Source organism: Grammomys surdaster, unplaced genomic scaffold (assembly GCF_004785775.1).
Source record: "Grammomys surdaster isolate TR1022 unplaced genomic scaffold, NIH_TR_1.0 126679, whole genome shotgun sequence".
NCBI classification, from domain to species: Eukaryota; Metazoa; Chordata; class Mammalia; order Rodentia; family Muridae; genus Grammomys; species Grammomys surdaster.
This window is the reverse complement of record NW_021621467.1, coordinates 2915956-2943948: the sequence shown is the minus strand read 5'-3', so window position 1 is coordinate 2943948 and position 27993 is coordinate 2915956. Positions and strand designations below refer to the sequence as shown.

At 35.5% G+C, this 27993-nt stretch overlaps 1 protein-coding gene across 2 annotated transcripts in view; it reads left to right on the top strand.

Annotated features, from left to right (window-relative positions):
- Positions 1-27993, top strand: part of Epha3 (EPH receptor A3) — a 305965-nt gene that overhangs the window by 5358 nt on the left and 272614 nt on the right. For both annotated transcript variants that reach the window (XM_028761158.1, XM_028761157.1), the window contains exon 2: positions 14055-14119. In XM_028761158.1, the coding sequence (XP_028616991.1) occupies positions 14055-14119 (65 nt within the window). The remainder of the gene's footprint in view (positions 1-14054; positions 14120-27993) is intronic.

Genomic DNA, 27993 nt, shown 5'->3' with positions numbered 1-27993 from the left:
ATAAACTAATAAACTTTGCTCTTTAGTTCTTGCTTCAGAAAGATTGAGAGCAGATTCGGGTGTCTCTCTTTGGTTGTTTTAAGAGATCTGGATTTTATCACCACTGAGGGTCAGTAAGGGGCTTTTACCAAGTGTGCAAGTAGTTTTTCACACATTTTTCAAATAAAGGGTTGATTGGTGTGAAAGGTTTGTTATATTATTCTTCTAGGTATATAGAAAGCTGGGATTAAATATTTACTCTTCAAAAAAAAAAGGAAATAAAGAATTCTGCTGTAATGACTTCAAGAATAAAAACAGTGTTGTGATATTAATAAAACACAACAGTTTCCAAACCATTAATCCATCACTCTTGGAAGCCATTGCTCATGTGTTCCAAGGACTAGATAGTTGTGTGCCTTTGATTTCAAACTCTGCAGGTCTGTTCACCGCTGTCTAGTATCAGGTAGTTGTTTGAACACACACACACGAAAAATATGAACACCAGGTTTTATTTTATTTCCTACGAGTTTTCTTTGGAATGCATTTTAAAACGTAGTTCACAATAAAGAATGCTCATGCAAGCAAATAAAATGAGTTGATTACAAAACTGGAGAGGAACACAGAGGTTCTAAAGCCAATGATAATGAATGTAATAACATAGAATATATCTATCACTTAAATCACCTGGGTAAATTTTTATTAAATCTTAAAACCTACAGTTTATAAAAATGGTGTGTACCTTTGTTTATTTCTCCTCTTAAGTTTACAGACTTTTTTTTTTTTTCGTCTAGAAGGGAAATCCTTGCCTAGGAAAGTTTTAAGAGTGTGAGCCAAAGCTTACTTTTCCCTCTTTGAAAGCCTGGGCTCATGCACGTGGAGGGTGGATGGAATCAAAACCAGTTCAGCAAATAAAGATTCAAACTTGAAGTGACGTTATTAAACTGGAAGCCCTGAATGTGCACAGCGCCCCCTCCCCCCGTCTTCATTTTCTAAACCGCGTCCTGCTGTTCTAGTCAAAGCAAAGGGTGAAAATCCACATAATCCAAACCAACATGGCGAACTGAGAATAATAGGTGAGGAAGGAGTCGGGAAACAAATCGCAGCACTGTACAAACAAACTGCTGTGCACAGTGTTCCTCCGGGACAGGGGACAGGGATGTCCAAGGGAGGAGGTGAGTGCGCCTCTTCTTCGGGTCCTACTGCCCGCGTTTGATAAGACACTGCCGATTAAGTTGTAAAAGTGTGTGCCCTGGTAAAATTTTAGCATGATGGCTCTTTACAGAGAGTAACTGTAAGGTGGCCACAAAGGAATCAAGCACCCTTGCTGCCATCACACCCACGCCAGGGTGTCTTAACCCCAATCTACTTGAAGAGGGACTAGTAGAGCCAAGGAAGCATGGCGCTTCGCTCCCCAGCCCTGTTCACTGTTTTCTCCTTAAAACCCAGCCAGTGAGGGAAGCGGCCAACTGTAAACCCTCCAGGGCCAGGGAGCTCTTCCAGCAGTTTTCCCTCAATCGAGTTCCGGAGTCAGTGCCTGGAGCGCAGCTCAGAGCCCCAAAGGCCATGAAACGATGGAGGGATGCTGGCTGTTCTGGGAACCTGGCATCCCGTGACTCACACGGTGCCCGCTCCTTTGGAGGACTGCTCCCACAGCAGCCGAAGAACTCCTGGACACAGAACTCTTGTTTTCATAGGAAAGAGGCTCGCATCAAGCAACGAACGCGCGCCCTCTGCCTGTAGCCTCCGCGCTGCCGCCACAGCGCCGCTCCACTCCACCTGGCCGCCACCTGCAAGGGATCAGGCACAGAGAGAACTCCCCACCTCCTCATCCCCCACCTCCCCACCCCCCTACCCCAACAAGTCGTGATCTTCGCAGGAGACCACAGATCTCAGATTTCCTCGTGGCTTCCTCCAGTGGCTGTCAACCGGACCTTTCAATCTGGCGTCTGGAGGTGGCGCGCAGTAATGTATTTCCATCTAACTTCCTCTACCCACCGGGTGACCTGGGAGAGCTGGAGGGTAAGGATCCAGCAGAGTTTCATGCAATGTTGGAAAAGCATTTCCTCATTTACTGAAAGCAGAGACCTCTAATTACCCGGCTGTCCTGTTGGCTGCTGTCTGACTCTCCTTGCTATTTCTTGCTCTCTCCACAATGTGCTCTTCCCCCCTCCCGTTTCTAAATAAAGGAATTGTTTTTCTTTTCCAGTGTTCTTTAAAGTTACATACAGATGACACTCACCTGTTAATCCCTTCCTCATCACTAAAGGAGTGTTTCATAAACCTTCTTCCTCCTACTCAGAGTGTCCTGCTTGCCTCTCCCCCAAACCAACCCACTCTCAGATTGGTACCATTTCCCCCCACCTTCGGAGTTTGGAAATAAACTTGAAATGGGCCACAGAGGGTTTCTTTAAAGTAGAGTAATCCGAGTGTATTCATGGTTTACTGCTGCTTATATTATTGTGACTGCGTATGTGGCCTCAGTGTTCCTCTCGTATAACGGCTGAATCCGGTAGTTACATGTGTTTTAAATGTAACTCCACTGGGGTTGCAACCTCACTGCCCAGATGATCTTTCTCTTTCTCATTCATCCCTTACTGAAGTCTTGTTATCAACCACACCTAACATAAGTATTAGGGCATTTCTTAGATACAACTGAGGAAACATTCCAGCAACATGCCACTGGATCCAAGCTCCACCTTGTCTATGGTTGACTAATATTTCTCCTCTCTACAATCCGTGAAGTGTCCTTTCATTCCAGAACAGTACTAGGTCGTCAGCCTTGCTCTCTGTGGCTGAACTGATTTGTTTTGTGACTTTGCAAAATTAACTTCAAAACGCTGAGAAATTTTGTGGCAGAAGAAATTAAGTTAAATCAGAAAGAGGACTTTGAACTTCCAAAGAGGGGACACACACCGATTATGATAATCTGTTATTTAGTTATGCTTATGACTATCTGTAAGTTAGGAGAAGTTGATACGGACAGTAGTCCATAAGATGTTTTCTTCACTTAACCTGGCCTCTGCTTTCTTAACATTCAAATATCACACACCTCACCCCAAAATAAAGATTTCCCTAGACTCCACAGACAAAAAGAAAACAAAAAAGAAATGAAGAATGTGAGAAATTTGTCACCATAACCAGTGTGTGTTTATTGAAGAATTTTTTTTTTTTTTTTTGGCATAAGAGTGAAGTGTGGCTTGACTCCGGGAATTGCCATAGAAAATCAAGAAGAGGGAAAATGAGCTTGCCCCAAAATGTAGGTGCTGCTCCCTGTGGAAAACCCTCTCATTTTAGAGATTGTGTTTTAAAAAATAATACTTATGATGAAAAACTAAAATTAAGCGATTGATCTTTTGTTTTAAAAAATACTTGTAGCTTGTTTAAGGAAGTTAAAATGGTAGCTCCAAGAATACTTTGTAAAGCAGCAAATTAAGTACCGAGCAATTATGCTTTTCATGGGGAATTTCAACACACATGTTTAGCATTAATTGATGCAATAAATTCCCTCTACCTGCCAAAGAGCAAAAATAGCGTACTGATGACATCAGGTTTCTAAGTAAGAGAGCAAGCCTCCCTTAAGTATCTTTCATCTGTTGCTGAATGTCAATTTTTAACTTTTAAAAATGTCATTTATTGATTTTTTTGAAACATGGACTCATGTAGTCCAAGCTGACTTTGAACTCTTGACCTTTTTTTTTTTTTTAACATGTGCTGGAATTGTAGAAGTGAGTCACTACCTCTGGCTTTAACTTAAAATTTCTAATGTGCTGTCCATTATACACTATTATACACTATGTTCTTGCAGAGGGTCCAGCCACTCAGTCATTGGTAAATGAGAAAGCCTTAGCAGATAGCTCTCTTCTCCACCCTTGCTTCTGGAAAATAACTCAGCAATTTTTTTCGCAAATGTGGTTTTTAAAATTCATGTATGGATTTGGATAACATCTCCAAATCAAAGGAAATGTAAACTCAACTTAAAAAACACAGTCCTGAATGTGAGTTTATAAAACCCTTGCATTCTGTTATTAAGTATTTAATAACATGTGAAATTAATACTTGCAGAAATCTGGCCTTTATAATACTGCTGGAATGCATGTCCTTTTATAGGTCTAAAACTTCAAAATAAATTATTAAACAAAATGAATTAAATACATGAAAATTCCCAAGCTGAGTTTTATCATTTTATTTGCCCTCAAAACAACAATCTTTACCAATTATATAGCTGAACGTTAAAAAGCACCTGAGGTAACTTGGAAAAAGTTAAGAATAATAGACAAATAATACCCACTAGGACCTAGTGCCAGTGAAACGTTCTCTGTTTCTTAAATACATAAGATTCCCAATTTGTACTTGTTTTGCTGACAAAGTTGGATGATTTCTAATCTCTAGAAAACTTAACATTTCAAGACTCCTTCAGCATACATACTTGCTGGTAGTGAATGCACTTTCTGATTTGCAAAGCTGGTTTAGCTATTGGTACTATCTTTTGAGTAGTAAAGTTATGGCATATTCTTTTATAAAGATAGATCTGAATGCAAAAGATGGCAGACAGTGTTCCCACTGAGAATTCAGGCTGGGAAACTAATTTGCAATGACTTCCATGTGGTTCATTTTACTAACCCTTAGGATAAGGAAAACACTGCTCTGAGGAAAAGTCTGTTTGCAGCACAAGTTCTGTGTGTGTGTGTGTGTTGTGTGTGGTGTATGTGTGTGTGTGGTGTGTGTGTGTGTGTATGGTGTGTGTGTGTTTTGTGTGTGTGGTGTGTGTGTGTATGGTGTGTGTGTGGTTTGTGTGTGTGTGTGTGTGTATGTATGGTGTGCTGTGTGGTGTGTGAGTGTAGTGTGTGTGTGGTGTGTTGTGTGTGTTGTTTGTGGTATGGTGTGTGTGTGGTGTGGTATGTTTGTATGTGTTGTGTGTTGTGCATTGTGTGTGTGGTGTGGTGTGTGTGTGTGGTGTGTGATGTGTGGTGTGTGTGTGTATGTGTGTGTGTGTGTGTGGTGTGTATGTGTGTGTGTGTGTGGTGTGGTGTGTGTGTGTGTGGTGTGTTACCAAATATAGGGTTCTCTTACCAAGCTGAGCTTTTCCCATACCGTGACTAAAATGTTATAGATGAATATGGTCATTATGGACACAAGATGCTGTAAATTTTATCCTGGAAAACAAATTGCCTGTGAGATTAAAAATTAAAAGAATCATTGTTTATCATAGTCTAATCTTAATCTTTCCCCTTTATTGTTTGTAATAATGACAATTTCCCCATAAATATGCCAAAGCAATTTAAGGTAGGTGTTGTTTTTTAAGACTGAAAAGAACTAAAAATATTACCCAAAGTATAACAACAAATTAAAATTCTGCCTCTTTACTAAATATGAAAATCCTATTAAATTTAACTACTGTGAAATACTAGAAATAGTTTTTTAAAGCCTACTATTTTTCTCTGTTTACTTTCTCTGTCTGTGTTACCAGAGATAAGACTCATTTACATTTGGTAACTCAAAGGAAAAGCTCAGAGCTTTAACTGTGTGTTATCAACATTTCTGGCCTAGACTAGAGCCTTCTAATGTTCTTGTTTTATGAAAATCAAATTCCTCCATGGCTAATGATGTGTATTGCAGGTGACTGAGCTGGTTAGTTTAATCTATAATGACAATAATAGTTTCCCTATATTCTGAGGTACAATTGCCCTTCTTAAACATTTATACATTGTAAACTATAGCATTTTCTCACCTTTGAAAAGTGATATTTAAAATCATTTTTTAGTATAAAAACACTTTTACAACACACGAAAAGAAGTAAAAAGGTATAAAATTTCTAGTATTTAAATTTTTTCTCTGCAAACAATCAGCTTTGGAAGTTATGAATATTTTGTTATATGACCAGGCTTGTATTTATTGTAGGTTTATTATACTTAATGTTAATCATGAAAAGTTTGGAGTCCTTGGACTGGAGAGATACCTCAGTGGTTGAGAAAGCTTGACTTTCTTGCAGAGGACCAAAGTTCTCTTCTCAACACATTCAGGTGGCTCACAATCACATGGTATGTGACTCTAGTTCCAAGGAATCTGATTTTCTCTTCTAGAATACTCCAGCTCCTGCACACATGCAGTCACACAGACACCCAAAGACATTAAGTTAATAAAAGTATCGAATCATAAACTCAATTTCAAACTTGCAGTTTTTGAAGCTGTTAAGTGAGATACACTGAATTTCTTATGATACAAGAACTCATCTTTCATAGTTACAATGCATTGTTTAGGTCTATTTACCAGGAGTATGCAGATAATGGTTGGTTTCAAACTAGATTTTGGAAAATATTACAAGCTTTACCATGATCCACGCCTGTGTAAATATCAGTTCTGGTGGGAAAGATGAGCCTGGAACGATTTTCCTAGATAAAAATTATGCAATGACATATATGAAACAGTGAAAATTATGACAGAAATCCTCAGAGGGTGTATTACTTTTGCAAATTCAGCATCTAGAAAAGATGAGTTATTTGCTGTATGTCATTTGACAGAGAAGAGTACAACTAGGACATTTTAGATTCTATTACACGTTTCTAGACTTTAATAATTTCAACAAATTTGAAGTTCATTGGAAAAGCTGAATATTGAGAACAATTCCCAGCAAGCACAGATGTAAGGTGAACGTAAGTTCTGTGTTGGATATGCATGCATGCATGTGTTCATGTGAGAATATTGGAAACATATGGGACCAACACAAAAGGACCATCCCAAACTAGAAGCTTCTGCAGGCCCTCTTCACAATGTAATTACACTACCAAGAAAAACCACACTCAAATCCGTTTGAACTCTACCTTCTCTTTCATCAGTAAATTAAATGTTTTCTGACTGTCCCCAGCAGTCAGTTTGATATATTCCATTGACACCATAATCCCCAAATTTCAAGAAAATGGCTGGAGTTTTGAAATAGATGGGTCTTCTGTAGACTATTACAAATATCCAAACGTATTACATAACAACAACAACAAAAAAATCCCTGATTATTTGTGCGTCTATAGCTGTCACTCAAATTTGTATCGTCTTTAGCAAAAATCCGTAACACATGACTTTTAAATACTTTCCCGAATATCAAGATGTCAAAACTGCACTTGCTTATAGTTTTTCCAGATATTTAAAACACTTTATTCATAATGAAATTAACTTCTTTTGCTTAAAAAAATATGTATGTAAATATTACAATGTTCAGAGGTTATTCCTAAGTTGAAATGTAATTTCTTTCCTCACTGCAGTTTTATTTCTGTTGCTAAAGCTTAGATTCCCTACATCCAAAGAATTTCTGTGAACTTTTTATTATTTCTAAAAAGAGTTCTATTAGAAGTGGTTCTATCCTAATCTCACAGCCAGCTGTCAGACTCTGATTCAACAGAACTTTGATTTCACATCTGAAGGTGAATAATCAAGATTTTGAAATTTTGACTAAAACATACCAAGGTAGCCCTGATTTTATAAGATAGAGACAATATATTCATTTAGGTATTTAAAAATGCTACTTGCCTTAATTACTATTTTTTATCATTGAATCATGTTTCTATTTTTTTACATTCTATTCTTTCAAATTCATTTTCTGAGTTAAAAGTAAATAAGTTGTTTTGTTTCTAGAACATTTCAAAAGGAAGTGTGCATTGAAAATATGCCATTTAAACTTAAAGAATGAAATTGGATTGTTAGAAGTATTTTAGAAAATAGGTCTAAACTGTAAAATGTATCAAAATTACTCATACTTACTTACAAAAAAGTTGCCAGTGTGCAGAAACAGAAACCTAATATTTTGTAAAGGTTTCAACTGTTTGGGTTGTTCATTTGTTGCAACTTCATGGACAAAAGATTCCAAAAGTTTATAGGAAAAGATTATTTGCTAGAACAGATTGCCCCAAATGAGTTTTTTTATAGCTTCATGGTCATACATTAGCATTACCAGTGTATATCCTTTGGAATTTTTTCTTTTTGATTAGGAGAAGAAAATAGGTGAAAATCCATTATGCTTAAAAATAGTATAGCTTACACCTGTGTAAGTATCTGTTGCATTGTGGGCTGTTATCTCCTAGAACTCTGTAATCAGGTAAACAGGAAGTTTTGTGGTGAGACTGTGTTTTCATTTACAGGCAGTCTCTGCTATTTGTAAAGGTTTAGACCAGGCACATAATTGCAGCTCCTTTAACAATTTAACTCTGTATTGAGGTAAACCCAGAATCTTTTTCTTAAGAGGAAAATTCCCTAAGAACAATAAATTTCTAGTATACTGCTTTGTCTAGAGTTCTGTATTACAAATAAAAATGCACAAAGATAACATGTAATGAAAGTTAACTTAAGAAAACAAAAAAGGAAGAAAAACCAGAAATGTTAAGAATTGTTAATTTTTTAAATAAATATTTTATCTGGAAATCTGAGATTTGGTCTTAACTAAATCTTTATATGACAATATATACATTAAGTTTAACAAAAGTTTCTAAGTTTTCATGCAAAATATTTGATATACAATAATTAAAATATTTTATAGTGTTACTAACATATTAGCAGTTGTTAGTTGAAGCCATAGGGTCTCTATTAAAATAGTCTGTTATGTCTAGAAAGATATAAAATTACTATCAAGTATCTCAAAGAAGCATTTAAATTAAGAAGATGTAAAAATAATTGATGAATTCAGGCTGAGGTATATCAAACAGACTTTTCTAAATTTCTTCTAAATGGACTGTCGCAAAATGTACTAGGCAAAAAAGCTGAGCTATAGTTAACTTTTTCTCAAAATATAAATCATGAATTTTTAATACCATAGTATTTATGAGAGAGAGCTACATAGAGATTTACAACACCAAGAATTAAATGTGTCTCTTTCTGTGTCTTTTTCTTCTCTTTGGGCTGCTTAACTATCGTTTAGAAGCAGATTATAGGATCCTTCTGGTCTTTGTAACCTAAACCAAGCGTATGTTCTTTATCATAAAAGAAAGTGATGAAAACGATAAAGATAAGTGTGTAAGAAATGTGGCTTGTATAACGGAGGTGTTGATGTGAACAGAGAGAAAGTCATTATTCTTTAGTCAAAGCAAAAGGGAATGAATGAAAGGATGGTCTTGTCTTTGGTTGTCGTGATTTTGTAGGTATTTGTATTGGCTATAAAGGCTGCTTGTAAGTGAAGACTTTACAAGAAAATGTCTCCTTTAGCTATTATAGCTGGATGTCCACTTTGAAATGATTATTCAATAATTATAAATAACTCAATATTTTCATGAAATGAAACCCTTATGTCACCACAAAGTATATTGATGCACTACTAGACAATTGGAAAGATCTGCCTCAGGAAGAGAGTGTGTCATTTATTTTTACAATTTTTAACACTGTTTGTACATAGCAGCACTCCATGTGCCCAGTTGTGAATATTAGGTTAACTGTTGATCTTTCTTTGTAAGTGGGCAAGAAGCCATTCTGAATCAGATGTTAGATTGTCCTTGAAAAAACGTTAATGTATTCATGGATTCTTAAGAGAAGAAACTCCAGAGATTTATGTCTCAAGATTTAATCTTCCACATATCTGACATTTTCTATTTTAACTTTTGATTCCTGTACCTGCATTTTTGAGCCTGGAAATGTAGCTCAGTGGCAGAATATATCCTTAGCTTGTGTGAGGCATTGCACTTTAAAGTCTACAAAACAAAAAGAAAAAAGCCAATAAACTGAGGTCTTTTGATCGGATAGTTAATGCATTTCTATTAAGAGAAGATAGGGCCAATTCTTTGTGATGTCATAAATGAACTTATTTATGATGCTAAGGTCAAATCTTGGGCCCCATGGAGCCACCATGGAGAAACATCTCTGGCCAGGAAGAAAATTTGGATTGACTTTCTTCTTTGTGACAGAGAATAGAAAAAGGAAGAGAATGGTGGCCACCAGGAGTCCCAAGTCAATTGTGCAGTGCAGTGAACATGTGACAGTAAAATTAGAGGCAAGGGTGACAGGTGGCTCCTGCCCTTTCTAGAATTTCTTATAACCAACTTGAGTTAATTTACTCTGAACTAATTCCATACTAATTAATCAATTCTAACATGGGAATTTCCATTAAACATCACACTTTCCTGGGTCTACCTGGTCTCACATTAATGCCAAACAGTTATGTTCAAGTGAAGATGGCCTCCCCATCTTAGGAATGTAACCCCTTGCCTAGCCATGCACCTGTATTTAAAAGTGGTAAAGCTACAGAGAGCAAATATGTTAAAATACAAAACCATGTACTCCTAAACGTAGAAGAGAGATTTCCAAATAAAACTTTATTGCCAAACCCCACTAAAAATAAAATCTTAAAATTAAGACATGTTTCCAACTTAAAAATATAAAAAAAAATATCGTAGCTTAAAAAGTTAATATGAGCCACATAGCTCTTTGAGAAGAAAATATTCTAATGCTACTAAAATAATGTGTTTCCATATTACACACCAATAATATTTAGAAATCCATTCATTAGAATTTGAAATATGCTAAACAGTAATTTACATCTCTTATAAGTAACTGGCATGAGGCAGACATTAGAATTAAGCAATTCACAGGAGCCTAACAAATTTCAGGAACAATTCCCTAATTTTCCATTAAAATTCAATTTGAGATTTTGACTTTTCTAGAAATGAAAACAATCCCTTCCTATTAACTACTTGGGTTTAAAGCTCAAACCACAGTATTTAGATATTTAGATAATTTAGATAGTTAACTCCTTCTCCTGGCATTTGAACAGTGATAACACTGGAGAGGAAATTATAGGATCTTCATATATTTTGAGAGAAGAAAGCACCAATACCTAACCTTCTTACCTAAAGCAATATGTGAATTCAAATGATGTGTTTTGTTTCATCTACGGTTTAGTCAAGATGTGGCAGAAAACTCACACTCAGGTTTACTCTCAAATCTACTCAACTTTATTGACTTATCTCAGGAAGACTGTGTTCTGCACACAGAGAATATTCACTATAAAAAGGACAACGAGCATGTAACTAGAGATTTGTTATGAAATTACAAACTGCAATTAACTTTAAAGTGTTTACGATTCTTAGACTGTGTTGTTCTCATTCAGATACAAACAAAGGGCACCTTATAAACCTAAATTAAGAACTTTAAAAAAAGACTTTTGATGTCAGCTAGTTTCCACCATTAGGTCATGTGTTGACAGTTGATTATAAATACAATTCAGTGGAACTGTTGTTCCATGGAGTAGCTTTTTACAGGAACACTGGTTCCATAGCTCGTTACAAACTCTAGGTGGTTCAAAGTATATTTATATGAATGGATTAGTACAGTGATACTGTATGATAATCATGTTTGGCAGAATTAAATGTCTGATAGATGTCAAGATCAAAATAATGAGTAATGGTGTTATTTCCGTTACTGACCATAACTTAAGCACACTGAAAATGTGACTTATGTGGTATTATTATGTATTCTGGATTAGTTGTTCACGGAGCAGAATCTAAATTCAAATGCAATTAGTCTGGTCTTTTTCCCTCCTCATTAACACCAGCAACTATCCTTGAGCCTTCAGTACAAGGGTTGTTTTGCGGATTTATAAGCTGGCGTTGGACTTCATGACTCTGTATTTTGAGTGGCTGTGGTTTTGGTAACAGTATCCGTGTTTTACAGAGTTGTTTCCCTGATGAGGAGTGAAGATTACACTTATATGTGGTTAGGAGGACAGATATTTAGAATGTTATAAATTGTGCTGGTTTAATAAATGGCAAAACCCATGAGTTCACTAGCCCTGGATAGGTTTTCTGTACCAGATACATTTTTTTTTCATTTGTTGAGTGAAATTCAACTGGAGAGCTAGTGGTTACCACCAAGGTATGTAAGCCACTACCACATCCTTAGGAGTATTGTGCCATGCTTCATCAATGGTTTTCATAGGATCACAGCTGAGTAGGGTTGTTGGTTTTTTCCCTCCTTTAGAATCTTGCATGTCTCCATTTGCTACCATAAAAGACAGTCCTGAAGAGGAGGCTTTCATGTCAGGTCTAACTCAGGGCATCTGGACACTGTTTCTTAAGTATGGCATTTTAGAGTTTCATTGCTGTGAAGAGACACTGTGACCAAGGCAACTCTTATAAAGACAAATATTTAATTGGGGCTGGCTTATAGTTTCAGAGGTTCAGTTCACTATCATAATGGTGGGAAGCATGGCAGTGCAGACAGACATGGTGTTAGAGAGGCCAATAGTTCTACATCTTGATATAAAGGTGGCCTGAAGTAGGTTCTTCTTTCACATACAGGAAGAAACCTCAAAGCCTGCCCCCACAGTGACACACTATTCCAATAAGACCACACATTTTAATAGTGCCACACCCTGTAAGCCAAGCATTCAAACATAAGTCTTTGGAGGCCAAATCTATTTAAGGGTGGAATCTTCAGCAATAAGGATTACTATTCACCTTTGAGGGGCAACAAACAGCAGTACCCCTAGCCTATAATATTTTAGAAGTTTCTTGGACAACTCTGACCAACAACTCAAAAGATGGTTTCTCATGCCTGTTGTTGGAGGTTTTCTTTGGTGGTCTATGTTTTCTGGGGGGTACATTGACATCTCAGAGGGGAAAATTCAATTTAAACTTTATGTGCACATTTTCACACCAACTTGCATAATATTCAAGACATTGTTAGGTAGACAGTAGTAAATTATGACTTATTCAGACACTCATTTTTAACTATTAAAATTTTCAAAACAAATAGATTGAATTTATATTCTTCCTCAAAGCAAAGGAAATAATTCAATTTCAAGTTTTATAATTTTAGTTGAAATGGTCAACTGTTTTAGATCCATTTAATATACTTATTGTCCAGTAAGCCAAGCAAGAAATTTTTATTATTTTTGATATTTAAGACTCTATCTTATATGTTTTATTTCTAAGCATATTATACTATTTAAGATTCTTGTAAAAAGTTAATTTGAATTTTTATATTCAAATGCAAATATTTTATATAGAGTGTAGTAATTTCCTCAGATCTGTAACCACAAGTAATTGTGGTGTACAGTCTGAGTATTATCATTCTCTTTTGACATGGGAATATTTAGTTTTCTTTAAATGAAATTCTCATTTTATTGATTGCTTACTCTGGTTCACATTAATAATAGATGCTTAGTTTATGTAATCTTCCTTTACACCTTCCATTAGTCAACCATAAGGTTGTTTTCTAATGTAGAGGAATGAGGTAAAACCATACTTTCCATTATTTAACAGGTCAGACTAACAACAGTAATACATCATATCAACAAAGTGAGCTTTTCTTGGTGATTATATTCAAAACACTCTTCAACACTTTAATTTTTAATATATAACAAAGTAAAAGAAATTGGTGTTGACAAAAATGATTTTCATTTGCACTTAATGCAGCTACATGAATATTACGTTTTACTTTATAAATATGGTTTCGAAGTCAGAGTAGTGTGTAACAAATGATATGAGAAAAATTACTTGTGCTTTATAAGTGATCAATATTTTACAAGTGGTGGTCTAAAACACTGTCTTCTTTTGCTTTGCTTTCTCCTCAGATGCATAGCTAACCACTTTGTTTATTTTTTGTGCTAATAATTTAAACATTATGAACATAATTGCATAATATGTGTGATAGTCTCATGTGCCAGTAAGAAGATGAGATATAGAACAAGGAATATTAATTATATAATATATATTTGAGACAACTCCTAGGAGAATCATATGATAATTCAATTTAGTTGTCTTTATAGTTATTTTATGTTAGAATTAGTGTCATATCTATTTTGCATTTTTATTATTTCCATTGTAAGAGTATCACTCTACCTGAATGTATAACTATGTGCTAGTTAATTTGTCCTTCACAAATATAAAATACCACAAATAATAAAAGGCCACAACAACTTCTGACCCACTAACTTTCTCTTCCAGCTATTTGTGACTTTCTTGTTGTACTTAGCATGTATTTATAATGAAAAAGAACAGCACTGTTTATTAGACAGAAATATCCAAAGCACATATTGTTAAAAGAAGCAAATAGAAATAACTCATTGTACTTAATGTTCTTTGTGTACTTTTGTTTTATTGCAGTTAATCTTCTAGATTCTAAGACAATTCAAGGAGAGCTGGGCTGGATCTCCTACCCATCCCACGGGGTGAGTTCAACAGACCCCTGAAATGAATGTGACAATGTTTCTTCCCTCTCTCAGTAAAGAATGGTCAATATATTTTCTGAGAAAAGCTCGGCAATTATGATGAAAAATTATATTGATGGCTGTGTCAGTCCATGTACAAGGACAATTCAGTGTTGATGTCCTGTGCAGCTTCTGAAATTTTCAGAATTTTTTACTCCTGAAACCTTAATTGCTGCACTGGGATGCTTAAATATTTTGATTGACTTTGACATTTTATAGGTAATCTAAATTTGATAGGATCAAGATAAATATCTTGACATGACTTCAAAATTGCACATTATATTCAAAGTATATTTTTGGTAAAGTTTTTTTCCAAGTTATAGCCATAAAATCAACCCTGATGAAAAGGTCAGGTACAAAGAATTTATTATTCAAATATGGAAGCATATGTTACCTTCATTTATTTTGAATATCTTTCTCTTCTCTAGATTATTTTAAAACTGGATTTTATTTAGATGCTAAAACTAATACTGCTTCAACTTTTGAATTTTTTATATAAATTTTAGACATTACCAATTCAGGCACAGTCTAAGAAGCTATATGGCAATTTGATGCCTTGCATATTTAAATGAAGCTTTTATTTATAAAATTTTATTTATTTATTTATTTATTTGGAAAAAAACAGGATCATTTGGAAAAGTCTCATGTGTCCTAAAATTGTAATGTGTCTCACCATAATTTATTTGTGAGCATTAGCATGAATGAAATTCAAAAAGTACAAAATATTTCTCATAGGAACACCTTTATGTATTCTTTTTCTTTTTGTGGTTGTATGCTTTTCAAAGTGATTTTAATTACTATAATTTTCTGTTGGTATCCATCTTTAGATTTGGATGCCAAAACATCCTGACTTACTCACACAGAACTATCAACCATTCCTTCACAGAGTGATGTTTTCTGTCAAGGGTACTTCATCTATCTGTCATCCTTGTCTCTGCTTTTCTTTCTGGCGCACCTTGACGTTGACAAAATGCCAAAACCCATCATCGGGGCTTCCATGTTGCTTTGGAACAGAGAGAATGAAATAAGCCAGGATTTGGCTTCCCTATAGGTGTAAAGGAATTAAATAATTGGGATAAAACGCAGCTTGGATTGTCAGAAAAATTATATCCAAACTCAGGATTGAACTGAAAATCTCATATACTCCTACTTAGCCAAAAAGACAGACCTAAATTTGCTTTTATATCTTTGAGCTTTGTATCTTTTTTATCTTTTTCATTTATATCGTTTTCATTATTTCAATGATAATGTATTATGGGAACCTATTATTTAGTATATGAGAGATATGTATTCCATGCTGACAACTTTGCTGATACATATATGCTCATATGAGGTTACTTTTTAACCACAGGAAATTAATTTGTATACCAAAACAACACTCTATCATATGTTTTCATTCTATAATGGTAAACAGATTTTTTTTTTATTCTTTGCACAATTTAAGAATTTCCCATTGTTAATCTCAATGACCTTATCATAAAATAAGTTAAGTGTGTCTATATTCAGGCATAAGTTGGGCATTGAGGGTAGAATGAATAAAATCTTCTGATAAAAAGTGTGGCATATATGTCAATCAACAGTATCAGCAAATAAGGATAATTGAAAATGGAAACTGTCAGTGTTGTCTCAGACTTCCTGAGCCAGAAGCTTCATATCGACATGCTTTCTCCTCATTTGATTATTTAGCACAAACATGGGCAAAAGTCTCTGTGCCAGGTGTGCTTCCATTTGGCTTACCTGTCTTCCTGAATGTACAGTTTTCAGTTATTTCTTTATCTTAGTGTGGGAGAAGACAGCTTCCTTCAGTGACTTTCTTTCTTCCCTTTGCTTCCCTCTGTTGGTCTTGTAGACGTCATTTCACATTTTCAGATGTTTAACTGCAAGTAAATGACTTGAAGCTTATCATATAATTTTCAGGCAAAAAGGAAAAAAATATTGTATACTTGTTGCTGTTTGTGTTTTTATACTGTGTGTGTGTGTATGTGTGTGTGTGACAGAGTTCAGTGTTAAGTGTCTTACTTTATTCTGCTCAATGTTGTTTTTGAGACAGAGTCTCTCACTGAATCTGATGCTTAGTTTTAGCACATTTTTGTTCTACTATTGTTTTAAGAGAAGGTCCCACTATGAATCTTGAATCAGTCTACAACTCAGTGTCTAGCCCAGTTTGATCCTGAGCTCAAAATCTTATTTCATCTTCCAGAGCTGACATGACTGACATTTGGCACGGTGCCTGGATCAGTTTATTTGTGTTCCTTAATCTTTTTCATTCTTCTCCAATACCATAAAGATAGCATCATTTTGTGTTTGTAATTTCATATTTAGAAAATAATTGTCAAAAATTATTGAAAACCTTTATATAAAATACAGCATTGAGTAACTGAAATTGAAACAACTTATAATGTCTTATTTTAACTGAGCAACTCTTCTAAAAAGGGATGACTCTCATTGTAATGTTTAGATTAACTAAAATATGAGTTTAACCTTTAGAGAAACACAGTAAAATTAAACTATGTTAGTATAAGGAATCATTGCAAACCATTCTTTATTAATTTAAAGCAATGGATGAAGAGATGAAGAGGGGGTAAATTTGGTCTTCACTCAAAAGGGTCATTTGTCAATATTTGCAGATAATACCATTTTGGAAGTAAGGGGCAGCAGGACTGGCACATGTGGGAGAAGCCAGGAGTCCTGCAGTACATCTTACAATGAACATGGTAGCCCTTATATCTTATAGTGAACATGGTAGTCCTCATAACAAAAAACGACAGCACCAAAATTGGGAAGTCCATGCTTAGGGGATTAGCAGTGACATTCCCTCTAGAGCTTTATGTGGTTACTAAAGAGATGAGAGAGAGAGTATACCAGCTGTTCCTTATATCTGACTGCACTACAGCCACAAACTCCAAATATTCTGAAATGTAAAATTTAAAAAGCAAGTAACTCATTTTAAACTTGAAATTATTTTTTTGGGTGTGGTATGTGCGTATCACTAGAGCTCTCTAAAGTTTGTTTAAAATTTTCTGAAAAAGCATCCATATTCATTCATTTCACAACTTTACGTATTTTATTTTGGTTTCTGGCCTTTCATTCTACCAAAGATATCATCATGCTAAAACTTTGACATCAACTTCTATCATCATTAAAAAAATGTTGTTTACAACAGAGAAGATTGGGGCTTGATAAAATGCTCAAGTGATTAAGAATGCATGTTATTCTTCTGGGGGACCCAAGCTAGAGTCCCAGTACCTAAGCTAGGAAGCACACAATTGCCTGAGACTACAGCTATAGGGGATCTAATGCCTCTTGGCTCTACCTATAGCCACACAGGTATCACACATTCATACACACAGAGAGGCTTACACACACACACACACACAACTCATTAAAAACAAAATAAATATTTAAAAACACAAAAATAAATGTTATCTATATTATTAGGTTTTGGAATAAGTTTTCAAAGACCTATATGTGATCATACCAAAGCATAGTCTACATAAAATTCATAAAACTAGTTATGAAGTTGATATTTGTACTTATTTGCAAGGTTATGAATTATAATTCTCTTTTCAATGAAATGTTTTAACATATTGCCTGACACTGTATCTGTTTAGTTTTATAAACTAGATACAAGCAATTACCATTCCTAGACAATTAGTCCATGAACTATAATATTTGAATACTGGGTTTTCATTATAGCTAGAACCTTCAAAAAGTAATTCTATAGTTTTATAAGTCTGTGCATTAGAGAGATCACATCAATGCACATATATGAATATATATTAACATATGTATATATGTATGTATATGTATTTTACAAGATCTAAAGCTTTCCCTATACCTGTGAATCCATAGACTGAGGCCAAAGGCAGTCTACTCAGCAAACATGATTAGTCTCTGTATCAAAATAGGGGAAAAATCCCAGACAAGTGAATCTCTGTCGTTTTCTCTTAGTATTGACTTTATGTGCTGATAGTCAGGAAGAAACCATGACCTGTGCCTGAGAGCAACACGCATGAGTAGAGAATGTGCACTGTCAGGGTCTAGGCAGATAGCAAGAGCATAATCTGGAAACAAGTGACGTGTGGTTTGCAGCAATGAAGAATGAATGGTGGTAATTACAGAATTAAGATTTTTTTTAGATTTTTATTAGTGACTTAGTGACATTGTCATACCACTTAAATAAATGAATCTTTGGCAAATAGACCTGTCTGTTGACCACTTGATACCTATTCCTTGATTTCTTCTGCCTTGGAGAGCATAGCTTTCATAGAGCTTCCATACTCTCATGTACTACTAGAAACTGGCCACTCCATAGTTTCATGACATCCTATATGAGAGCTTTTCATAGAAATTATAATCATCTTGATAGGCTGATTTAAAGAGAAAGAATTAAGGCCAATGGTACTGGAGCATCCTCTGTTTAGGCTCCCTATAAATTTAGGGAAGAGCTTTAGAGTGAAAAGAGATTCACATAACTAGCCTGGAAACCAACATCCTTGACCTACTGAATTTCAAAGAGATATCTTTGTGTAAGTTGTTTTCTTAGTATTTCTCTTCCTTTCAATTCAAAGACATTCTAATAGCAGAGATACCTTTATCTCTCATCAAACATCCTGCTCTCCATAATCTTTGTATCATCTCAGTTTATTATATCTTCCTTAGTTACAATAATTTCTTTACTGGAAGATATATTTAATTAAGCAATGTAAGCCTATGTATTGCAAGACAATTGGAAATAAAACTAGATAAAGTTGGCCTTATATTGCTGTTTATAATGATTATTCTCTAGTGATAAAAAATTAGAATGCTGCAAGTAAATTACTTTTGGCAAAAGAAATGGACATGTTTAAAATAAAAAATAGAGTGTAAAGAATAAAAAATGAGTATGCATAAGACAAACAATTGTTCTCCTGTCCCCCCCAAACCAACAGGGGAATTAAGTTTTATTCAGGGTATTATGGTATCTGTGAACTCAGAATAGCTAAAAGTCTTCTGGATTTCTTACTTTCATATTGTGTATGAGGTTTGAAATGCAGAAAAAAATATTTTGACAATGGAATGTCAGTAGCAACCACCTGGGAGTTGGCCTTTGTGAATCACAGTTCAAGAGTTGATTCAGGAAAATCATATTTGTGACACATATGATACGGGATTGTTGGCCACTTGGAAGACTTCTCTGCTGCCTCCTCTTTAGTTCTGTCACTTTCACCTCGTGTGCTGATAAAATTAAAACCATGACAGAGTTCCCTAGCTTGAAAAGCTTTCTGTGAAACAAAAGGCACCATGAAATAAGGGAGACCATAGACAATGTTAATAACGATCAAAGCTGCACTCTAGAGACATTTAATCATTGAAAATTAAAATGTCCTATTTTTAGAGCTTAGAGGATAGAATGACTTCTTCCATCTATTGCTAAAACTGTACATTTCAACATGAATCGTCTTTCCAGTATCAAATCCATTTACATCTGGGGAGACTGGGTTAGAGTTTTTAAGACATAACTTGTTTTAACATGTAACAGTTTGATGGGTGTTTTTCTATTTTGATATACACAATTAGGGTTTCACTTAAAGAAGACCTGTAACTGATTTGCATGGTTTTTATTTAATCTCACTTAAAATGTAATTTGTGTTGCAAGATTCTTACTTTGTATTCATTAATAACAATGTTTAAAACCCAAATGAATTCAAATATTTCTTAATCTACTTTTAATATTTAAATGTTTTATGAACTCATTGTGATCATTCCATAGAGTTTTAAGTGGCCTAAAAAATTATATCAGGCACAGAGTTTTGGTTTTCTAGTTTCTCCTATTGATAACTTTTGTCTTTAACAGCAGTAACTATTTTGACTTTGAGCTTTGTCACCATGTGAAAAATCAAAAGTTTATGGTATGTTCACAGAGACAAGAACTTCATTATGAACACACGTACACAATCGTACCACACAGAGACTCACTCTCTCTCTCTCTCTCTCTCTCTCTCTCTCTCTCTCTCTCTCTCTCTGAGTTAAAAATGATGTGTGTGCGGCTCTGAAATGTTTGCTCTGAAATGTTTGGCAGGTAATAGCCCAGGTTGCCAAGCCTGACAACCTGAGTTCAATCTCTGAAACTCAAATGATGTAGGTGGAGACCTGCCTCCTTTTCATGCTGTCTTCTGGTCTTTACTCAAGTACTTTGGCACATACAATTCACACACATACACACAGTCACACACATACACACACACACACACACACACACACACACACACACCATAAACAAATAGAATTAAATAAAATTAAAATATTCATGTTTGATTTAAGATCTAATTTCTTAAAAACTCTTTAATTTTGATTTGTTGAAATAGAGGTAAGAGCATTGTATTTTACTAAATGTGTTGCCTTACTATTTAATAATGCTCTTTTCCTTTGCTATTTTATAGATCATGTATATAAAATAATCAGTGTTTTCAAGTTTTCAGTATTCATCCACATATATGTTACATTATACACACAGAGAAAATAGAGGCTTCAATTCCATTGTTACACTGAATTTCAGAAGAGAATTTTGAATACTTATAAAAGTAATTCATCCTAAAATATTATGTATTGAAATATTTTTTCTTTCTATAAATTTTATGGTTTTTACCATTAAGTTTAATAATACCAGCTGTTAATTTGTTTTGAAATATATTAATAGTAATTAAAATTTTCTTATAAAAATAATGCAAAACATGTTTAATACAAATTTATGTCTCAAATGATGGGCTTTGAAACTGAAAACAATTAGGGCCATTATGCCTACAGAGCATCTCATATGTTTGTATAGCCCATTAACATCCATTGTTTTTATATGACTATTCATGTTTCAGCCATGATATAGGTACATGATCCATATAAGAGCTGAGATTCTATTGGTAACTGCAGCAATATTTCCATTGCATGATATATAAGAGAAAAGTCAACAAGACATAGTATACTAGAATTTATGAAAAATACCACACATTTTAAAGTAATTAAGTTGTATGCTATAACTTAAAGTGTTTTTCATTTATTTTGTCTCATTATTTTATGGGTGCTTTGTCTGTGTATGTCTGTGCATTGAGTATATCCAGTGCCTGTAGATGCCAGAAGAAGGCATTGGATCCTGTGGAGATGGAGGCAAATGTGGTTCTGAGCTTTCATGTGAGTGCTTGAAATAGAACTCAGGAATTCTGCAAGAGCAGTCAGTGCCTTTATCTGCTGAACTATTTCTCTAGCCTCTTACATTCCCCATTATCTTTGTTGTATTAAAAATGGATGTTTATACAATATATTCTGATTTTTATTTCTCCTTCCACAACTCCTCCTAGATCCTGTCCACTTACACTAATCCTTACTTTTCCTGACTTCTCTATCATAAGAACACAAACAGGTACCTACAAATATAATAATATAATAAAATAAGATAAACTTAAATATATTTTTAGTCAGCAATTGCTAGAACTGCACGAGTGGCCCAGCCAAACTTACAGCCTTAAAAAGTTAGGGGTTGGATGACAGCAGTTCGATTTGGATTTTGCTTTTAATGTGATTCTTCTGTTACTCACATTTGGAATTCCAGTGCTTGAATATCATTATCCAGCATGGTGTGGTCCTCCCGCACTCTACTAAGCCTTCCATCAGGTTTTTAATTTGAGCTCTAGTTAACCAATAATTTAATTTCCAAATGAAATTTAGCATAATACACAATCATTCACCTATATATTAATCTCTCTCTCTCTTTATATGTATGTGCTATATATAATTATAAACAATTGATACATTAACTAATATGTGCTATATTGATATGTATTACATAAAATATTGTATAATATGTAATATATTTATGAATATACGATTATATGCTGGGTGGTGGTGATATACAACTTAAATACCAGTACTTGGAATGCAGAAGCAGACTGATCTCTGAGTTCTAGGCCAGACTGCCCTACAGAGTGAGTTCCAGAACAGCCAGAGTTACATATAAAATCCTGACTCAAAAAAATAAAAAACACAAACTAAAAACTGAAAAACAAAAAAGAATGTGTACATATATATATGTATATACATATATATATATGTATAGATAGATACATACAAACATACATACATACATACATACATAGATAAATGCATAGATAAATACACAGAAACATAGATAATTTTATAACAAACACACCACAGGAGGAACAAGTGTTTCATGAGTAACTTGTGGAGTGTATTTGCAATTTAAGATGGAGTTTGCTGTTAGAATCATAAACAGTCTTAGGTAATCATGGAGTTCAGTTTGAAGAGTATGAACAGTGTGAACTGTAGTATCTTCAGTACTTCTGAATAGTTAGTGTACATCTTGCATCATGATAATATAAATGGAATTAAATATCAAAAGGGAAGAAATGCCACAAATCAAGTGACAGGGAATTGGAATAGAAAACAACTGTGGGATCCTCCATTAGTAGCTAAAGTACCAGTTTCCCTGGGGAAGGCCTATGAGATATTCCTAGATCAGATTAGAGTGGACTTTATTTGGCGTGCAACACATTAACCAAAGATACCCTGAATAGATGAGTATGGAGTAGTTGAAGAAGGGTTATGAATCATAAAACTGCTGTAAAATGCACTCAGCTGTGTTTCCTATTCATAGAACTTGTCCTGCATTTGAACCATCATAGATCTCAGTGAGTTTTATATAAAATGGTATTTCATATATGATATTGAGGAATATCCTTAAATTTCCAAGCCTTTTTTTATTCTTCCAGTTGATCATTCCATCTCCTCCTCCTTTTTTCTACCAAGTTGATTTTATAATAAAGATGTAAAACAAAGAGAATGCAGATTTGAAAACTAAAGAAGAAGAAAGATCTTTACTAGGGTCAGTAGAAACAAATATCATCTAATAAACTAAGATAGGAAAACTGTAAGTTGCTGTAAGAATAATTTTCCCTTCCTTATGAGAATATTACAGTGTTTTTTTCATCCTAATTTAAGAATAAGCTTGGTTTCAAATGAATGTCATTGTGGCTTTTCTTCACAGCATTAATGACAATACCATGAAGCTACTACTAGGAGACAAGAAAATGCAGGTAGCAGGGAAAATACAATAGATGGTATAAAAGCAGTATTTCTTCTTCCTCTCCTCTTCTTCTTTGTTTTCTTTTTCTCCTCCTCCTTCTTCCCTCTTTAACCTCCCCATCATCCTTCATCCCTTCCCTTCTGCTCTTCTTCTTCCTCCTCATCCTTCTTCCTCCTCATCCTTCTTCCTCCTCATCCTTCTTCCTCCTTATCCTTCTTCCTCCTCATCCTTCTGGCTCCTCATCCTTCTTCCTCTTCTCATTCTGCTCTTGCTATTCCTCTTCCTCCTCTTACTTTTAAATAGAAATATGCCATTTTATTACAACAAGTCTCACAGAAAGAAAATATCTCAGAAAATAAACTAGACTAATAACCTTCTCATTGAGAAGTAGGGGAAGACAAGGAAATGTAAGTCTTTTGGATTCCCTAAGTCCACTGAGAAGGTATAAACAATGTTAAAATGACTGATGTTACTTAAGCATGAAAAGAGTAAGGGGGAAAAGAATTCCCAGTCATAGTTTCTGGGAAGTTTAAGACAGTTGTTGCCTGTGCCCTGGACAGCTCTCCTTCCGACCCTATCTGCTCTTGGCAATTAGAGGTGAGTTGGCAAGAACACAGACTCCAGAAGCAGGTGAGAAAAACTGCAGCAAGCTCTCTGAACACTGCTGCAAGGTCCTTTAATTCCCTCAACCCACGCCCCCATTGGTCTCAAGAAAACATCTCTTCTAAGCAGCAGTTCCTGATTGGCTAGCACTGTTTGCAACAGCAACCCTTGTTCTCTCAGGCAGTTCTGGATTAGGCCCTGTGCAGGAGATCCTTTTGTAGTTGCACTGCCTCCAATGTTTACATAAAGGCGACCCCTCCATTCCTGCTACAGACAGGTATTCTAAAGTTCTCCCCAAGTCTTCAAGAATCTCCTTACTTTTCTCCTAATTGCACAGATTTAATGTTTTCTGCCCCTCTGTGTATTTACATAAAAATATATTAAATACAATATTCTCAGAGAGTTGAGAGGAGCCAGAAACCAGAGCTCAAGACAGTAGTAATAGAGGACTCTTCCCAAAGTAACCATGCCCATACTTCCGAAGGACTTAATTAAAGACAAATTTCTTCCCAAGTTTGTATTTGTTATCTCAATGAAACCAACACCCACAAACTACATAGACTTACTCAGAGTCAAATGTATTAACATTTGATATCTTGTGGGTATTGTAAATTGTCTTGGTAAATATTCCTCATTCACAGATTCCAGTATTGTGTTATTGCATGATCCTTGGTGTATTGGTTGGTGATTTGTTACAGCAGAACGGGCATTAAATTGATAAAGAATACCCTAGTCTCTTGAGTGTTGTAAAGTCAGGAAAGCTATACAGTGAAAAGTATAGAAACCCTCTCTGTGGTAATTTGTGATAAAGTTCATTGACAAAGATGCTATATGCTATTAAATCCAGCAGAAATGAGGAAGAATTCTGCATACAGTTAGCTCTGTATTCTTCTGCTTATATTTCTCATCCTTACAACTGAGTTTATAAACCATAGATGAAGCTTTCAATTGGTGGCAAAGATACTTAACTTGTTCTCTGAGAATTAGAAATTGATTTTAGCTTAGATTGAGTAGAAATATCAATAAATGTAAATATGTTTGTTCAATTGCCAAAAGAAACTTTATATATTTTTGATTCTTATAACCATTAATAAATTATATATATATATATATATATATATATATATATATAGTCTTTCAAAAATTGCATGTCCTTTTAAGATTAGAACAAACTGTAACAATTTATGTATCTGTTTCTCCTGCTATAGGGCAGGTACTATCAAATGCATTAAGATGCCAGTAACAGCAGGATTTCTACTGTGTATCATATACTGTTCCTAGTATTTTCAATGTATTTACTGTTTAATTTCATAAAAAAACATACAATTTTGTTCTCAATCTGAAGAAGAAAAAAAGGGAAGCATCCCGAATTTAATGACTCAAAGATTATATGTATATAGTAGGTAAAATGGCCAAAAATAGCAAATAGGCAATCTGATTTCTCCATCAGACCAATCATCTTTGCATCACACTAATTTTACGGAGATACATAATCTATTTCTTGGAAACTTTAGGATTGGTGGAAGAAACCACTAGGTACGGCAGTAACTGCAGTGTAAAATAGCAATTCACTCAGCTCTAGTATAGGTACAGTACTATTACATTGATGGGGTCGTCAATTCTGCTTGATTGGAGTCAAAGAAAATTGTATTCAGCAGCTATGAAACTTTGAAGAAGCATGAGGATTCATCAGGTACACATGAAATGCATGTGATGCAATAGCACTGTACATTGACAGAAGAAATAGCCCAGGTCATTCAAATATAGAGAAGAGAGAAGTGATAACAATTCTGATGGAAAAAAGTAGAGAGGGAGAGACAGATGTGGGAGGGCAGAAAGGAGGGGAAAGGAAGGGAGAGGGAGGGAGGGAGGAACGGAGAGAGAGAGAGAGAGAGAGAGAGAGAGAGAGAGAGAGAGAGAGACCTATTCAGAATCAATCAGAGCCTTGGATATCAAAGGTGGGTTTGAAGTGTTCAGTGCTCAGGATTCTGAGATAAGTTCCATGATATTGTGGGTAATAGATGATAAATGGCACTTGCTCACCTTACTAAACAGTTTCTCAGACTTCAATGCATCAGAACTGTGGCATGTCAGCCCTATGTATGGTATATATTGGTAGTGGTACTTGTCTTTGAAACATATTTGGAATGAAAACACAAGATCAATATTAAGAGAACTGATCCTGAAAATCAATTCGAAAACTTTGGTTTTAAGAAATGTAAAGGGTACAAGTTAACTGACCCTAAACGAATGATAAACTGCTACATCACAGATAGTCAAGAAAGTTAGAGAATACTGTTTGAAATACTTAGTTGCCTGTGCACATGTGCACACACACACACACACACACACACACTACATATACACACACACATACATACACATACATACCCATCTATCTCCCTATACACACATATCTACATCTATAACTCATAACACAAAGAGATAACTAGATAAATGCTATTTCAATATTTAACATATATTGTTAATATTTTATGGATAATTTTTTATGTTTTATTCATTTTGAATTTCCCATCAGGCACTTTAATTCCACTCATATCCCTCTCCCTACCTGCCCTCTTCTCTTGCAACCTCCAATACCAAAGGAAAAATAATTTAATTGTGGAAACTGTAGTCTGTGATAGTATGTCTCATAGAAACACACTAGCCTTTTGTCCACACTTCTTTTTCTGCAAATGTTCATTGCAATGAGTCATTGGTCTGGTTCAATGCCTCTGGCTTCTGCTACACTATCAATACTGGACCGTCACCAGGACTCTTCTCATATATCCTGGGGTCATGTAGTTTCTGCAGCTTTTGTATTTATAGAAGCTGTACCTTCATGTACTCCAGCAGGGTAGATGTTGAGGTGGGCTAACTCAAAGCTTTGGACTTGAGCCTGGGTGGTAGCTGAGCTAGTTAGCCCACCAGCTCTCCCATGTCCCCAGAGTGAGCTCTCTAGCCTTGCCTTGGCTAGCACACTCAATGTCACCCACAAACATGGGGTCAAGCCAGCTCCCGCTCCTTGGCTCACTCACAAGACTTGCAAGCAGGGCCATCACTACTGTGCTACCCAGGCAAGATGCAGGGCCTGTTCTCCAGAATGCTGCAGCTGGTAAGGGGCGAGACCAGCTCTCCTACTCTTATGCCTCCAGAGCCAACTCTCTTGTTCTCATCCCTCCAGTGCTAGCTCTCTTACTTGCTACATGTAGCAAGGGGCAAGGGGTGGGAGAGCATCTTTCTTTTGACCCCAAAGCAAGTACCGCAGATAAACAAGTGATAGTGTCATCTCTCCTAGGCTTACATCCTTAATGTAGGCTCACCTGCAAGCTCCCTGAAACCAGGGCCATCATTATTGTGCTTCCTAATGAGGTACAGGCCATACACTCTATACTGCAGCTGTAGAGGGGTGGGGCTACTTGTCCCATGATGCCCAGGCAAAGGGTGGGGTAGCTCTGCATAGTTCTCAGACACCAGCACAGCCCCAGGCAGTAGCCCAGACCAGGAACGACTGCCTGGACTTTGGTGGTAAAAGACTCTTGCTCCTGCAGGATGAGGAACCCAGTCAGGACCCTCAGTAGCAGTAAGGACTAGTACTTCACCATAGGCTTAGTTGGCATTGTGACTATTCACATCATGCTGTTCCTCACTACCCTTGAGTCTCCAGTTCTGCCTCTCTTCAGTGTGCACACATCATTCTCCTTTTTCTCTTCCATCTTTCTATCAATTACTTGCTCATCTTAGTGGTACCTGAGGCATCTGGGTGTCTGGAATGGTCTTAGCAGTGTTATCCTTCTCCAGTGTGTGGTACCAAGCAGGGTCATCTCAGGCGTAGTCTGCCTACTCAGATCACATGACTGTGGATTGGAGGCCATTTGTATCAGGCTTGCTCTGACAGCTAGAGTTCATCTCTTATCTACAATCTGTAATACCCACCCATGCCTGTGTGGCACCAGTCTGGGGGTCATCCTGGACATGGTCTGATCATCTAGACTGCATGAGCCTGGGCTAAAGATAATTCTTAAGACCCAGAGTAACGTGGATACTCTTAAGACTATGGTTTTATACATATGGACACAGGAATTTGAATATTATCATGAAGTAAACAAACAAACAAAGTCAGTAAATCAAACCAAGAGTATTTTGGAAGCAGAGTATA